This window comes from Triturus cristatus, chromosome 12, assembly GCF_964204655.1.
Source record: "Triturus cristatus chromosome 12, aTriCri1.1, whole genome shotgun sequence".
In the NCBI taxonomy this organism is placed as follows: Eukaryota; Metazoa; Chordata; class Amphibia; order Caudata; family Salamandridae; genus Triturus; species Triturus cristatus.
Window position 1 is genome coordinate 403,560,068 of NC_140595.1, and position 17,140 is coordinate 403,577,207.

General features: G+C 44.2%; 1 protein-coding gene across 4 annotated transcripts in view; it reads right to left on the reverse strand.

The window, feature by feature from the left end:
- The window catches only part of LOC146776028 (uncharacterized protein F13E9.13, mitochondrial-like), a 143,134-nt gene that overhangs the window by 91,413 nt on the left and 34,581 nt on the right, over window positions 1-17,140 (reverse strand). For all 4 annotated transcript variants that reach the window (XM_085638068.1, XM_085638067.1, XM_085638065.1 and 1 more), the window contains exon 5: window positions 5,984-6,134. In XM_085638068.1, the coding sequence (XP_085494194.1) occupies window positions 5,984-6,134 (151 nt within the window). The remainder of the gene's footprint in view (window positions 1-5,983; window positions 6,135-17,140) is intronic.

The following is a 17,140-nucleotide window of genomic DNA, read 5'->3' on the forward strand; positions in this document are numbered from 1 at the left end:
GGGTCAAATTTAGCGGGAGCGCTCAGCGCTCAACGTGGATTGATGCAGGGAATCTCAGGCCAGGTCAGGGAGCGCAGGGGTCACAGCGCTAGTACCTGGTTGATCCCCAGCAGTTCAGCATTCAATCGTAACGTGAAGTTTCAGCATTCACTTTTGTCATGCAGTTTCAGCAACCGGTTTCAGCATTCAGTTCTGGCCTGAATTTTCAGCATTCAGTTCTGGCCTGAAGTTTCAGCATTCAGTTCTGGCATAAAGTTTCAGCATTCAGTTCTGGCATGAAGTTTCAGCACTCAGTTCTTGCGGCGCAGATGTCACTGGCGCCCTTGGGGGGTTCTGTTCCTTGGGGTTAGGGACTGAGTTGGTGACTAGTTCCTTCCTAGTCAAGTTTAACAGATGGGCCCTGGGTTCTCCTATCACTGGGCTAGATCAGTGGGCTGTACAGGATCCCTCACTCACTTAAAAGGCAGTACCTAAGTCCTGTCACTTTCAGAGGCATAAGTCCCTGGCTAGGCCCTACCGCCTAAAACTCCTGCGTGGATCCTCCAGGTCTGCTTTACCCCAACTGGCCAACTGACTAGAAAATGTTCCCTCCCTCTGTTAAGTAGCCCTAGGTCAGGTGACCTCTATCCAAGGCGGCAAAAGTAAAAACCACACCTCCCTTCTAGAAGGTTCCAGCACATTCCAGGAGCTTCCCCATTCTACCTATGGGACAAAAAAGGCGGGCTGGTGTCACAACATTGTTGTGGGGTTCCAGCCAGCTCCTGGCAGCTAGGGTGCTACTAGAAAGACCACTCTGCAGTAGCAGGGGCCTGTGGCAGCCATCTTGGGAGAAGGGAGCACCTGCACCTTAACACTGATTGGCAATGAAAAGGCATCCGGAGACCTAGGTCCAACATAAAAATGAGGGTGGAAAAAATGAGGCACGATCAAAAATAGAGGGGGAGACCACCCTAAGGCTGACAGGTCTAACAGTAGGTAGAACTATGGTTAATCACTGGGGTGCTTTTCTTTCTCTTCTGGTTAGGCTTAGTAATAGTTTTAACATGCTTGTTTTTGGAAAATATATTCGGCAAAGCTCTGTAGCCCAAAATGTGAATTTAATTTTGAAACCACATCAATCATCTCATCAAGAACAAAAGGACTTGTCATCAGTGAACATTACAGCAGTTCCTGTACCTGATGGTATAGTTTGTGACAAGGTTGATTTCGATATATTTGACCCGACAGAAATTTTAAAAATTCCACATTTGTTCAAAATATCATTAAGTGATATCATTACCTCAAGTACATTTTCCGATGATTGGCACTTTGAAACTGTAAATAACATGGTGTCTGATTTAGAAAAATCTGCTGCATTTTCTAATAGTGAAACACTGGAGAGCTCAGCAGATTATTAATCAATGTATTGTTATCAGCATTATAGTCATCACTTTCTGCATAAATCTGCTAATCGTAGAAATGTGTTCACATACCACCAGTGGGAACATTGCCCAATACCGCCAAAAGGCAGTTCAAAAACCTTTGCAAAAAAGTTTCCATATTTTTCAGGGTTTAATATGTCTGACCCAGCCTCATATTATTATACGGTTGCACCAACATCGGCACAGAAAAATATGTTAACAAACACCAAACAGATTTACTCTGCATACTTTATTGCCCAGTTGTCTGAACAAGGTTACGACTTATGAAGAGACACTATAGACTTGAAATCAGTCTGGGTACTAGAGAATGGCAAGTGCAGGGGATAGAAGCTTTATTTAGAGAATGCCTCTTCCCGCTACAACTCATGTTTTTGAACGAGACAGGGCAACAGGCGTCTTGCCTTGGACTAGCCAAGAATAAAGACTTGAACACACCTCGTCTGCCGACACCATCACACGCCAAGGATAACGAAACATCACAAACGGGGATTACAATAGATGACATCATACAATACAACAGATCAGATCCTGATTGGAAGAAATGGTTGATTTGGCCCACAGACACCAATGGTTGTCAGGGAAGATTCATGGGTAGAATCAAAGGGTTTAGTATCCATAGGCCAGATCCACGCTATGTACATCCAGGAGTATTGACATCCTACAGTGTTGGGAAGTTATGCCTTAATTGGCTAGAAACCTCAAGACTCACAGAAGTGAAACAACACTTATCCTTACCCACACAGGATATGGATCTTAGGGTTTTTTTACTAGGTCCACAGGAAACCACGTTAGTAACGTTTCATATACGCTGGCATTTATGCTGCCTACAATGAAATTTGGAAAATATCACAACAATTGGCCGCAGAAAGAATACGGGATATTAACTTAGAGAAATCTCTATCAGTGGTAGACAATGGGTTAACTACATTGACCTCCAGTATATATTCCTTAGGCAACATTGTATCTTCTGCGATAGACATACTGGAACAAGACATGGCCATATTACAACACAGGCAATCTCAATCACGTTCTATTAGGTTGTTAGCTGGACGCTACAATCTTTGCGTGCAGGCTATGTGCCTTGGCGTTTTATAAACAATATGTCTCTGTTTTCTGAATACAATCTAACAGATAAACAGATAGAAATGTCACAAAGGGGAGCTTAATATACAATGCAGCGTATCGAAAAACAGGATAGATTACCGTTCACAGTGGCAGAATCACTGCACACAGAATGGCTAATCCATGGCCACATAACTCTACCGGTCACTACTTTTCAGTTTCAATATTTCCTCAAACAAAAGCAGGCAGGAAAATATGAAAAAATGAATAAGGAATACATTAAAGAATCTTGGGAATTACCATACAGATTTCGATGCCGGAGTGGGGATCGAGAAGTGTTTCTCAGTGGTACAAACTGTGAGAGCGCTTTAAGCGGATCGCTCATATGTCAGGACATTCTACTGCACGGGGCTTGTAATGGTTCTGTGCCAAACCTGTCCTGTCATCTGAGGGGTGCACCAGCTGCCGTGATTACTCCAGCGTTTGGGATACTTTTGAATGGGAGTTACTTGATGCTGAACCGTCAAGGCTGCTGTGAAATGCTCCCGGGCATCGCATATCTGGGAACCGTGAACTCCAGGGTTACTTGTTCTATGCAAGTATTGTTTCCACCGACATACAGTCAGGGAGGCACCGTTATGGCCTTCACTGAATGTTTCTTTAATACGGTTTGATACTCTAGGCAGAATGAAAGCCATGCTTTTACAGAAGTCTGTGCCTTTAACCTCCGCTCTGGAGACTTTTGAACTCGAGATTGCAAGGTCTTCAGCTGAGATACAGACGCTTATTAATACCAACTGCCCTTTCCATTTCGTAGGAATGGTAAATCGTATCTTTAACATGTCTGATACGACTGGCATTGTCCATCTATTTAAGACCATAGGTGCTGGACTTCTAAGCACCTTTCAGACGGTACTTGGAGTTATACCAAACTTCATATACTCCGTATTCGGGAGCATCTTTAGAAGTGTTCCGCTGATCCTGTTTCTAAAAGCAGGTGTCCTGATTGTCTTGTATCTGCTACGCAATGGACGTACCCGTCACCAAGGAGATGGAAAAAGCGCTCCTGGAGCAGAAATACGGTGACTGAATGGTACAACATATAGGCACGCCTCGCCTGAGAAGACTAAGTGCATCTTGGTTCCTGTCATTTCGACCAGTCTGGATGGACTGCATCTTACCTGTCCTCCGATGCCTGTTTAGCGGAGAAGAATGCGTGTTAGACCTTTGTTTGCCACTCCCATCATGTGCGAAACCGGACGTGAATGCTCTACTGGACCTGATAACGGCCCATGTTCTGCAGTGTCCTCAGCGCATTCCAATGTTGTTGGCAGCGTTCCTTGAGCCACCACAGGTTGTAACTGCACCTGTTGGTATGAACCCCGGCTCCTCCACTGACTCCCAGGCTTTGGCCGGTGCACAGGCTGCCCCAGCACCGGCTGTGGACAGCGTAGAACATCATCTGTGCTGAATTGACGTGCTTTGCGAGGTGCTACAGGGGCCGTCTACTGCAGAAGCAAGCAACAAAAATGTTGCGACTACCAGCCAGGACACATAAATATTTGACTCATTTTTGGCTCGTCGTGTGCTGGGAAAAAATTTGCCCTTTTTAAACAAACTCAATTTGCAACTCAGAAACAAAGTTGACATTGACATTCCTTTCATTTATTGGGCATAAATGGCTTTCTAATGCTTATAGTGGTTCGGATTATAACTACGGACACTTTTAGAGCAATAGTTTGCAAATATTTTTCTTTTAACATTTTTCAAGCTTTTAAGAAGTTTTTAGAAGTTTTAATCATTTTAACAAAACAAATATTTTATGAACATTGAGCATACCAATATCTAGTTAGGCTAGTAGTACGCTATAGGTTACATATGTCGTCCAGTCGGAAGAGGAGTGGGTGTTATATTCCATATAGGTACCTTATATAGGTGTAGGTAAACATCACAACCTTTCACCTATATTCTTCCCTACAATACATACATAACGGTTCTTAGGCACTGACCTTTTACTTAGATACGACACTGCATTTAGAACGCGGGTTTTTCCCTGGTTCGATACTCATACATTATGCATGAGGCTTCTTGGAAGCACAGCAGGACTCACAGCAGGAAGAACATTTCCTGTATATTATCTATGTTAAAGGTCAAGCCCGACGCCATCCTTTATGCCGACACAGTAACACAGCAAGGTAAGACCCCTGGAGAGACCTATGGGTATATATACATCATGTCTTGCTTACAGAGATTGAGGAGACCGTGACTTCCCGGCTGACACACTGACCAGAGACCCTGAGGTTCCTGTATGCAGATACTCCAGTTCGCAGTGGTCTAACATCCCTCGCGGGGTGTCCAACTCAAGACCAGGACGGGGTCCCATATTCTCTCCTCAGGTAATGGGGTTGACTAGATCCAAGAGGGATTCATGGCATAACACCTACATAGATGCTAGGTACATTTAGGTACATCTAGTTAGGGAGGCATCGTAGGAGTACGCACTTATTATCATGTATATTATGTACTTGTATATATTCATGATTACTGCAAAATGATAGACCTGTACCATCCCATTACTTTCGTAATACAGCTAATCATATATCTCTGCTACTGTCTAATGGTTGTTACAGTAAATCTATTCTACACTAGAACAACAACTGTTCAATAAATCCTTATTGAAACGCCCAGACTGTTTATTCTGTGTTTCTCTGAGACAAAATAAGTGAGCACGAGTGACTGAGCGAAAAATAGTATATTGTTTCCACGATCCTGGGGGGATCAGGGTTGTCACGTTCTGAGGTTGCCAGAAACTATTCTCTCCCCCAAAAGAGGAGATTCTAGTGGCACTGTGAGCTAGCTAATGCAAACAGGCTAACGTATCCGGTGGGGGTGCTCGGAACCAGTCTGCCACCAAACCCACAGTTTATGTTATCCGAACGCGCAGATCCTGTATAGGGTATATAGGAACTACACAACACTTTCTAATGTCCACACTAGTGCTGGGACTAAAGCATCTGTGAATAATCATTTAGTCCACCCTCACCAGCTGCCAGCGAACACAAAACTATTAATATGGTCAGAACAGCTCTGGATTTTTGGGGATGTTGGTATCATCAAGAAACCTAGAACTTCAGCAGCGACCCCAACAGTAAGATAAACAAAATAGAAAAACTTTTTGAGACCGCTTAATGCCAATCAATGTTGTGTCCTATTAAACATTAAGATTTGACCTGACCTTTATTTGAACTGGGTTGATTTACTATTCTTACTCGCACAGGATTGATTTACTATTTTAACTCCACTTCTGACCACTAATGTCCAAGAGAAAACAATGGTAATCCAAGTTGTGAATGTTGAGGTAATTTGGGTGAACCTTTCTCTTATGTTTCATATTTTCAATTGTTCTTAAACTAACACTATTGGGACTTTTTCTTTGGAAACAGGCTGATGGCTAAGCAGTACATCCTGTAGCATGACAAAGGGATAGAAAAATAACTTACCTATGTTTCTTTTTAATATCGGCAAAAATCTGTACATGTTCTGCTCCAATATGCCTGCGATATCTGAGAAGGTCACCAGCACAGGCATTGACAAGGCCTTCATCTGCAACATGGGAGAAGATAAAGCCCTCTGCACGGATGAAATCCAGACCTAACAATGAAGAGTTGAAATAATTTATATTATAGACAATGTGTAAACTATAGTTTTAACTTCTGTTAAAGAAAGTACATTTGATTGAATCTGAAGGAATATATTCATAACACATGCTGGCTTCAAGCAGAAAAGATACTGCACGCTCAACTCTTATACATCTGATTTGACTATATCAGGTGACGGGTTTTCAGATTCATATTTCAGAAAAGCCCAGTCATGAACATGTGTTTTATTTCACATGTATTGTCAACATATGAACAACATGAGAATATTCCCTGGAAAAATATGTTAGGACTGTAAGTGCCCAACATGGCTCAGTAGGGCCGTGCAGTGTTGTTTCCTGTAACATTTCTGGCATGTATTTGTTGTTTTACCCCCCAGTAGGCATGACAATAATGTGCATGTCCTCCTTGTGGACGCTGGGAGACATGACAGCGGTGTTCTGAGGGCAAGGTGGCATCCTATGTTACCCCTCCTTTAGAGATTAGTTACTGCCATTTCAACCCATGCTTTTAAGAAGCTGCAGTGGTGACACCATGACCTAGATTGAAGGGACATGGCTTTTTATGTGCTTTCTCCTGTAAGTAAAGTTCCCTGTCCTATGTAAAATTCTGCAAGTCTCTATTAGCTGTGGTATTTTGCTTATATATATGTAGCACACACAGTATATGCGCACATCTGTTTAACGATTGGTGTGAAGTCTAAATTTCAATTAGAGTGCTTGGTGGAGTGCATTTTGGCTCCATATATTTTTGGCAATCTACGATGGTGGAGGGCTATGTGCGCAGCCGTCTAAGTCTCTGCTAACCTTGGGGTTCGCTGTTTTGCATTCCGCTCCATCCTGGCCTCTGTAAAAGGATATAGGGCTTTAGCGGATTCACTGACAGAGTCCTGTGTCAAAACTATTGAGGATCAAAATTATCGAGACGGTACGTGCAAATAGGTAAGTATAGATTTGCTATTTTTTGTTTTTAAATGTTTTTATTAGTTTCAACATTAATAAGTCACTTACAAATATGAGCGATATCAGGTACAGCTCATGATACACAGAAATCATCGGGGCAAGGTATCCATTACAATCTAGGTGCATTCAATCGTCGCATTTCTGTGCGTTGCAGTTCCATTTCTGTTGACAGGGAAACACATAGGTCACCTTGATAAGCATTCCACTTGCCCCACTTTCTGTTCCATTTCTTAGGGCACCCTCTCGCTTTGAACACCTCTTTTTCTGCTATCATGTATTTGTCATATTCTCTGACACACATTCTGAGTGAAAGCTTGTCCGCCACCCCCATTGCTTCGCTATCTCCCTTTAACTAAGGTGTAACCCAGTGTCGTGAATTGTTGTTCGATGTCTGTGAGATCGGTTTGTTCCCATATATTTAGGAGACAAAGCCGAGGCGTAAGGGTGAGTTCCTTCCCCAGGGCATCCTGAATGTGACCTGTGGCCCCCTCCCACAGCAGCTTCACTCCCGGGCAGTCCCATATCGTGTGATAGAAGGTTGCGTCTTGTTGGCAGCCTCGAAGGCAAAGTGTAGTCGTCCTAGAACCTATCCTCGCCAGGGTTATTCCAGTCAAATAAGATCTATGTAAAAATGTTGTTGAATAGGTCGGTACCGGAGGGTTATGGCTGCCTCCCTGGGTGACATTAGTGCCGCCTGCCAGTCTTCGTCATCTATGGGCCCTAAGTTGGGCTGCCATTTTCCCCGGAGTTTGTGGAATGTATCGGGTAGATTGTTGCATAGTTTTTTATATGTTAGCGATATGGCTTTGGTGAGCAGTGTTCCATCGAGAAGCCTATCATATCAGGGAGGACGGTGGTAAGGGCGTGTCTAATTTGTAGGTATCTAAACACCTCCCCTTGGGCCAAGTCATACGTTTTCTGTAAGTCTCCGAATATGAGAAGTGCACCCCTCTTCACCAGGTCCCCTACAGTAGAGATCCCAATGATGTCCCACTTATCGAACCCGGGATGGCGACCCAGAAGTCCCAGTCTTTGGGTACACCATAGTGGCATAGCTTTGGTGAGGGTCCTTGCCCAACCTAAACAGGAATTTGCCTGGTGCCATATCGCCACTGTGTGGGCTATGGGGCCCACATACTGTCCTTTCCGGGCCTTAGGGTACAGCGCCTCCAGGTACCCCGCTCTTCCCATTTGGTACTTGTCGAGCATGTAAGCCGGGTCCACTGGGGACCGGTAGATCAAATGATTCACCACCACTAGCTGCGATGCCCAATAATAACGGCGAATATCCGGGAGGGCGATGCCCCCATCGTACTACCCCTTTGTCAGCTTGTTCATAGCTATACGAGGGGAAGCCCCATCCCATAGCAGCGTCCGGATTTCACTCTCCACTCCTGAGAAGTACGCATCTGGTACCCTGTGGGGACAATTTTGAAGGATATATAGGCACCGAGGGAGGACTAGCATCTTGAAAAGGGCCGCTCGGCCCACCAGGGACAGGGGTAGAGATCACCAGTGTTTTACATTGGCACGCAGCTGAGCCAGGGGGGCAGCGAGATTGCGATCATAGAAGAGTTGGGGGTCCGGGGTTACAAAGATCCCCAAGTAGCGGAAGCCTTCTGTGGTGATCTCCACCATGCAGGCCATGGGAAGTCGGGGAACCTGGCCCTTAAGAATGAACAGTATCGATTTGCTCCAATTTATGGCGTAACCGGAGTATTTCTCAAAGTTCGTAAATATATTTAATACCCCATGGAGGGATCTGTAGGGGGAGGCAAGATAGAGAAAGATGGCATCAGCATATAGTGATATTCTGTCGTCATGTCCCTCTGCCCATTTCAACCCTCTCACCATTACATCCCGTCTGACCCAGGAGGCCAGGGGCTCCAGCATCAGTGAGAAGATTAGGGGGGAGAGAGGGCAGCCCTGTCTAGTTCCCCTTTTCAATGGGAAAGTCCGGGACGTATAATTATTTACTCAAACCTGCCCCTGAATATCTGTATACAATAGTCTCACCCAGCCCATAAATTTGGGACCAAAGCCCATATGTCTCAAGACTTCGAATAAATATGACCATTCGATAGAATCGAACGAAATCAAGGCGTCTAGGGATAGGACCACTGCGTCTTCTTCGATGAATTCCCGGCGTGCTAGCACATTGTGGAGATGTCTAATGTTGAGCGCCGTGTTTCTTCCTGGCATAAAGCCAGATTGATCTGGGTGAACTTGCGATGATATAACCTTTACCAGGCGTAGGGCCAGGACTTTTGCTAAGATCTTTGCTTCCGCGTTAATCAGGGAGATTGGGCGGTAAAAGCTGCAATTGTCGGCAGGTTTCCCTGGATTTTGGATCACAACAACAGATGCTAGTCGTTGGTCCTCTGGTAAGAGTCCCTTTTCATAACTCTCTTCGAACATTGCCTGTAAATGAGGCGTCACCTGTGTGGCTACTAATTTTAGGAATTCTATGGGAATCCCGATCGCCTTTCCCGATTGAATCCTACTCATGGCTTGTTGGATTTCGAGGTCTGTCAAATCTTCATCTAATGTTTCCCTATCGCTGTCAGATAGTGTTGGAATGTCACTATCCGCGAGGAGTTGGCGAGAGTCCTCTGCCGTGTATGGGGTGGATGGGGTGTAAATTCGTTCCAGGTGGTCCGCAAATGCATTAGCAACGTACTTTGGATGTGTGATACGCGACCCGTCCCCAAGAGTCAGCTGGGGCACCCACCGCTCACCCTGTTCCCTCCTTTCCCACCACGCTAATAGTTTACCCGCTCTGTCCCCCAATTTGTACAGTCTATGTGTAGTGTGGAGGTGTTTGGCTTGCATCCGTTCCCTGACCAGGATCTTATATTCCTCCTGTTTAAGCATCAAGCGGTGTCTGACTTCCTCCGAGGGGGTATGGTTATTTTCGTCCTTTAGTTGTTGGAGTTCACCCTCAATCTGGACCAGATGTTGCTGTCTTTTTTTGGTATACCCTACTTTGAGGGCCAGGGCATGACCTTTCACCACCACTTTAAAGGCCTGTCACACTACCTGCACAGAGTTCATTGATCCTACATTTTCTTTAAAGTAGTTAGTGGTTTGTACAAGCATTTCCTCTTTGATATCTGGGATCGCCAACAACCAGGGGCTAAGACTCAGTGTAGCATGTGGTTGGCGCTCGAAATGTGTAAGTTCCACTCTCACTGGGGAGTGGTCCGAGATGCCCCGCTGGAGTGCCCGGGGGTTACGAAAGTGCCCTATGGACCCCGAATGTGTTAAGAAATAATCAATTCAGGAGGAGCTTTTGTGAGCGTTGGAGTAGTAAGTATACTGAACTCCTTCTGGCTGCAGTGTACGCCATATATCAACGAGACCCAGGGGCGTGGCAAACTCTGCCATGTGTGTGTGCGGTATCCCTACTATCGTCCGTAGTCATGTTGAAGTCCCCTCCCATTATTAGTGTGCCCATAGGAAGGTCGGCCAGTATTTTCCCCAGGTCCACCAGTGCCTCTTTACCCATCGGGGGGAGGTACACCAAGACCACATTAAGTATCCTACCTTCCCACTGTGCCTCCGCCACTGCAAACCTGCCCCGTGGATCTGCCCATGTGCGTGCCAATGTAAGTGCCACATTCTTTTAGATTTGCTATTCTTAACTCCACATAAACGTACCTTGAGATATATTTAAATATCGTCAAGGTACATATATGAAGAGTTAAGTATAGTTAAACTTTACATACCTATAAAAACTTTCCTTCACAACATTCTTGCCCTCGATATTCTTGGCACGAAATATTGTTTACACATGTTTTTGGACTCGATATTTTGTACAAACACCCCTTAGTGAAAGGGTGTCAGGCTTTCAGCCACTGTAGTTTCCATAATGGTTCTGCCAAGCAGTGTACTCTCAAATTCCCACCCTTTTCCTGCCTAACTTTACATCTCTGTGAGGTGTGGACAGTTTTCTGGGACATACATTTAACCCAGGTTTGCTAGGACCAGTCCAGAAGAGGCTCCTGTTGTCCATGGTCCTGGCATGAGCTGATCATGCATTGCCCATGTCTTCTGTGATTTGAGGAGCCCCTAGGGTTCGAAGGTTGTAGGCGAGCTGATTGTTCAGCTCTCATCAGAAATATAGCCCTCTTGACAAGTAAACTGTTCCAGTGCCTTTCTCCAGGGAACAATTCCTAAACAAGCATCTGCAGTGCAATATGTCTCGCATTTACGTGAGTTTGAGCTACTGGCATTGTAAATGACAATGCCTTTTATTTATGTTTTGGTTTTTAAAACATAAATAAAAGGCATTGTCATTTACAATGCCAATAGCTGAAACTCTCGCAAATGCGAGACCTATTGCATTCCAAATACTTGAAGGCATCGCTGAGTTGTTCCCTACTGTCTCCTATGGCCTCTGAAGAGCTCCCCATTTGCTTTGAGTTAAATAAACCAGCAGGTGGTCACAACTGCGCATAAGAGACCCTCCTGCCCTCCTGCAGTAAGAGAAACTCATTAAAGAAAATAATGCTTACAGACTAAAGAAGACATACCGTGTAACAACCGAAGTAAAAGGGCCAGTCCTCATGGGAGGTTACAAATGAAGACAAGGAGGTACTAAGGAGGGATTAATAGGTCTAATAACGAATGAGAAGCCAACATTTATGAAGGACAATGGCACAAGCCAATGACAAATATGGGCAGGGCTTCAAGTACATACTCCAATACAGCATGGCTAGCAGAGCAGCGCATGTGCTGCACAGGTTCGACCTAAAAAAGAAGTGGGGGCACTAACCAAGTTATGCAGTATGCCAGTGACATAATGGCATGTAACATCAGTGTGTGACATCACGGAGCACGACATTGCACGTGGCATCACAGAAAGTGGCCTCACAACCCATGACCTCACAGGAAGTGAAATCACAAGGAGTGACATCAGATCTTAAGACCTCACACATATATGTAGCAGGTCTATCATGAGTATATTTGAGTGCATTTCAACATTTAACAAATCAGATTTTGCTTCAGAATTGTGCCAAAAAAGAGACGTAACCCCAACGCAAAATGTGGGCCTCAACTTATACATTTATTTTTTCAATCTCTGCCACAAAGAAATTGGCAACAGGGAGAAACGTGGCAGTAAATCTGTTCTGCTTAATTGGTGTCAAAGTCTGCATTTTGAAGTATCGTATGTGGTTATAGCACCTGCTGCATAGATCTTTATGTTCCCAGTAAATCTCAGGGAATAATAATAATGGTAAGATAACTCTGGAGGTTAATGCACTTACCATAGAGATCTGTGTTTTGTCTAGTCCAAGTTTTGAATCAAAGTAGCATAGATGGTTAATATGTCTCCCGCAAAGCACATGATGCGACACGCAGACGACAGATTCTTATTTTATGTAGACGGGTAAGTGGGTTATTGTTTTTAACACAGAGATCCTTTTGTTACTTGCAGTTCATAAACTGTAATCTTTCAAATTTAGCAGAGTGAGCTACGAAGGACATGTGACTCCTATTCCCCATAACCCTTGCTGTCTTAGTAACACTTCCTGTACATTGATTTACAAACACATGGCTTACTGTCAATGTAAAATGTGTAGGTGTGATGTAAAGTGCTCCGACACCCTGGATTAGGATGAGCAGCGCTATAATAGAAATAAAAAACGGTGGTATTTAAATTGTAAATTGTGTAAATACTGGGACAGACCAACACATCTGACATTCTTTACAGTGCAGGCATATGTCTTATATACAGGGACTGAACAAAGTCAAAAGCAAGTCTCTCATAAGTACCTGTGAAGTAATGACAAGCTGCAAGCCCTCAATTCTCCATCATTGTATTTGCAGCTAGGTGTGATGCCCCAGATAGCTCCAAGCCAGGATACTTAATCAAAAGGAGGCCTAATGCCCCCCTAACCTCTGCCTTTTTTTGGGCCTAACTTGAAAATAAAATAACAGCTCCATCGCCTGCAGGTTGCTGCTCAGAATAAAAACAGAGAATGTGCAGGCGCTGCTGAATGTGTCTGACAATTACACCGGGTCAAGTTCGACATATTTCTTTGGGTAAAAACAATGGGTAGACGCCGTCTACCTGCATGTATCCTCGACGTGTGCCCTGCTTATCTCCATTTTGAGCTGTCTCCTTTTCAAAGTAGAGTTGTACTCCAGGGTAGCAGAGAGACTTTTAGTCCTGGGGCAGCACTCTACTAATGACTGCCTTCCTCTCCAAGCTAGAGAAAAGCTTGGACCCAAGCAACGCAAGAGAGAAATGCTGTAATTTTGGACACACTCTATTGTCCATCCACCAAATTCTACTCCATGTTCAGTGCCTTTAACTTTGGAACGGGCTTTCTATAAATGTATCAACAACTCAAACACTAGCCTTACATACGGACATAGAATGAGAAGCAAAGGGAAACAAAACAGCAGCCAATGGAAAGGTAACAAAAGGTTGAAAACGTAGAACTAGAGTGCCGGGAGCATTGACAAAAAGGAGTGACTTGGGAATAGTAGATAGAAGTTGCACAAGAGGGATTGATTGAAGAGCAAGATGTTGGTGTAGGAGCTGGGGTGGTGGTGGTGTTAATCAGCAGCATTTATTTAAATTAGAGAGAGGAAGGTACTTACAATGTGTTCCATGGAATGGATGGGCAGGGTAGAAGGTGAGGCACGGATGGTTGGGCAAATTTCTCGAAAAACAAGCTGGTGTCTCCATCATTGTTGGCCGTACATGGTGTGTTGGCTTAGGTGGGGTAATCCACAAGGAGAACAGCAATTGTTGCACTCCCTTTAATGGAGAACCATGATTTACTAATAGTTGTTAAGTAAAATGCGGTAGTTGAAGTAGTCAGTGGTTAACAAGGTTGTGGTGCAGATGATTCTAATGTTCCATAGGCAAAGTAAAATGGTTTGGTTTGCAGTTTTCAAGTTGTGGATTTTCAGCCCTTCTGAAATAAGCTATCTATTTCAACCAAATGTCAAAGATTCTAGCTGTGTACTCCATGAAGGGTAAACATTCAGACACATCCCAATTTGTAGACCAGCATATGCTCCAATTATGTAGATGGGACATTATGGGCCTAATTACGAGGTCAGTCGGAAAGCCTCCTACTGCTGCTCTGAGGCTTTCCGACCGACTTTGTAGGTTTAAACTCCGACCGCCGCATTAGGATGACGGCGGTCGGAGTTTAAACCGGAGGGGGAATTCAACTCGGTTGAGTTGGGCTCAAGGAGCATGTCAGCCAGTTGGAACTGCACCATAATCCCTCAAGGACGGTGTTTCCGCTGTCCAGATTATGATGTCAGTTTCCGGCAGCCAATCGATGTTGGCCTTTCCGACATGGATTGGCTGTCGGAAACCGACTTTGGGGGCCCACTAGCAGGGCTCCCTTCCCCCCTGGCACTCCGCATTTCAGCCTGGTGGGCACCTATGCCCTCCTCAATATCCCTGCACCATATGGCAAGCACCGTGAGGTATTTATCAACACAGGCCTAGGTCTCAGAAGGTATATTTATTGTGAGCTGTGGTTCAAATCCTATCGTTTTAGGTATATTATACTCCCCCTATTTTTAAATTTGAGGTAGTCACCAACAAGCTAGTCACCTTCAGTTTTAAATTAATAAAAGTTTTACTTCTGGCAATCACCCCAATGAACCTAACGGTGTAGGAACTCACGTACAATACACCGGGTATTTTTTCTAGTACAAATCAAAGAAAAAATATGGGAAAAAATGTGTAAAAAAATGTGAAAGAGACGAGATGGCACCTCACGTGCGCAACATCAATTGAGCCTGCTGATTGGTACTCATCAGCTCTGCCCAGTCTTATCATCATTGGTTGCCATCACGCTCCAAAAAATAAATAAACAAAGTGTCCACAAAAATAAACCAAAACTGTGAAGGTAAGTGGTGAGGAAATCACATACCAAAGTGCGACTGAATAGTGAAGATAAAAAATGAAGAAGATGCACCCTCAATAGGTTCAAACTTTATTCTTCCTTAGATGTGCACCCAATTCAAAAACTTAAAAAGGTTGCTTAATGTGCATACCATTATGTTGTGCCAGCATGTTTCATCGCCAAATATGTTTGTGGCGATTTCGTCAGGGCAACTCCAGTCGCTTGGCACACGCAGGGGACACTGCTTAAAATTTCATTCGGGGACTGCCAAAAGTAAAAGACACACAACACTCAACTCTTTCACATCCCATTCTACATGGATGGAGATATATCTCTCATTTGAATCCATCAATTACCCTTATTGAGCCATGGTCTCACGTACCAGCTCGTTCTTACAGGTCACTCACAGGCTCCGTGTGTGAGTCCTCGTGGTGGTTCGACACTCAGCTGTAATGCGAATCTACAGATAGGGCAATTATAATGTGATCAAATTTCTCTTCTTCACATAGTCTTATCAGCAATATAAGATCTCACACGGATGCATCAAACCCCTTGTTTATATTGTTTTAGTAAAACCTCTCCTTTTATAGGACCTTTTCTACATACTCCTTAACGCTGGAAATTAAGAAGGCAGGATATGCTTTCATCATGTCGATGTATTATCACCCATAGTGCACACCCCCCCCCACACACAGCTGGGATGAGGGAGACCCTTCTTTTAACTATGCCTGGCCAGCCTATGGATGTCTCGGAAGTTCCGATGTATACACCGGAAAGCTATCTACAGGTGGGGTGTGTTGTTTGTGACAAGGGGATTTTATCTATCACCCATGGCTTCCAGCTTCAATTCTGTGATGCTTCCACCCCCATTTTTTGAAGGGGTATGGTCACAGTTATACCCTGGTCATGCTATTGAAACAGCATAATTTAGATAGCGAGATCGTAAACAGATGGAGTAGTCAGCCTCGCACACAGCCCCCTCCTTCTCAAACACGCCTCCTTACCACCCAAAGCCTCACGGAGCTCTTTCTCTCCGCCGGTCACGAGTGTACTGTTCCCGTGTCCGTTTTTATACTGGGAACGCCCGCATTCTCGCGCGAAACTCGTACGCGCCATCTTGGATTGGGGAGATTGCATATTAGCGCTCAAGGTAGCGTTGCCCCTCATGCCTGAATCTATTCAAAATTTATTATATATGATTGTGTACTGGACATCAGAATGAGGAAAACGAGAGAACAACCCCCCATGGGGTTCTTCATCAAAGGACTCATTAGTGATTCTTAGAGGGCTGCTACGTATACACGCCCCTGCAGTTCTCTATACCAGTCTTTTACCACTATGGGTTCCATCTTTAAATGGGAAAAAGAGTGACTTAGCTTTCCAAAAAACTACTGAGGTTATCAACTTCTAGTCCCTACTACATCACTTTTATCGTTCTCAAAGGGGTCCTATCTGATGGTGCTGTGTTCAACCACTGTTGGATGCAACTCTAATCTTTTATATATTTTTTTTTAAACTTATCTTCTATGTTATGTTTACATATCGAAATGTCACTCTGATCCAGATGAACCCGGTCATTACAGAATGGACATCTTGTTCCTCTGTTAAGCTAATAAAAATATCTTTAAAAAAAAGATGAGTGCTGACTCATAGTGTCACCCCTACAGATCTGATCAAAGCAGACAAGAGGTAAACCAAAAGTGCTGTTTAGGCCAGAACGAGTAGGATCATCCAATGGTAAATTTCATACGCCATTCAGTATCTTGCCCTCCCCCACTCAATTTGGTCATTTAGCCCCAATTGGTCGGACTTCTCCTGAAAAATCCATCTGGCTTCTTTTGAGGCCAATATGTCCTCGATATTCAGTGCCTTTAACTTTGGAACGGGCTTTCTATAAATGTATCAACAACTCAAACACTAGCCTTACATACGGACATAGAATGAGAAGCAAAGGGAAACAAAACAGCAGCCAATGGAAAGGTAACAAAAGGTTGAAAACGTAGAACTAGAGTGCCGGGAGCATTGACAAAAAGGAGTGACTTGGGAATAGTAGATAGAAGTTGCACAAGAGGGATTGATTGAAGAGCAAGATGTTGGTGTAGGAGCTGGGGTGGTGGTGGTGTTAATCAGCAGCATTTATTTAAATTAGAGAGAGG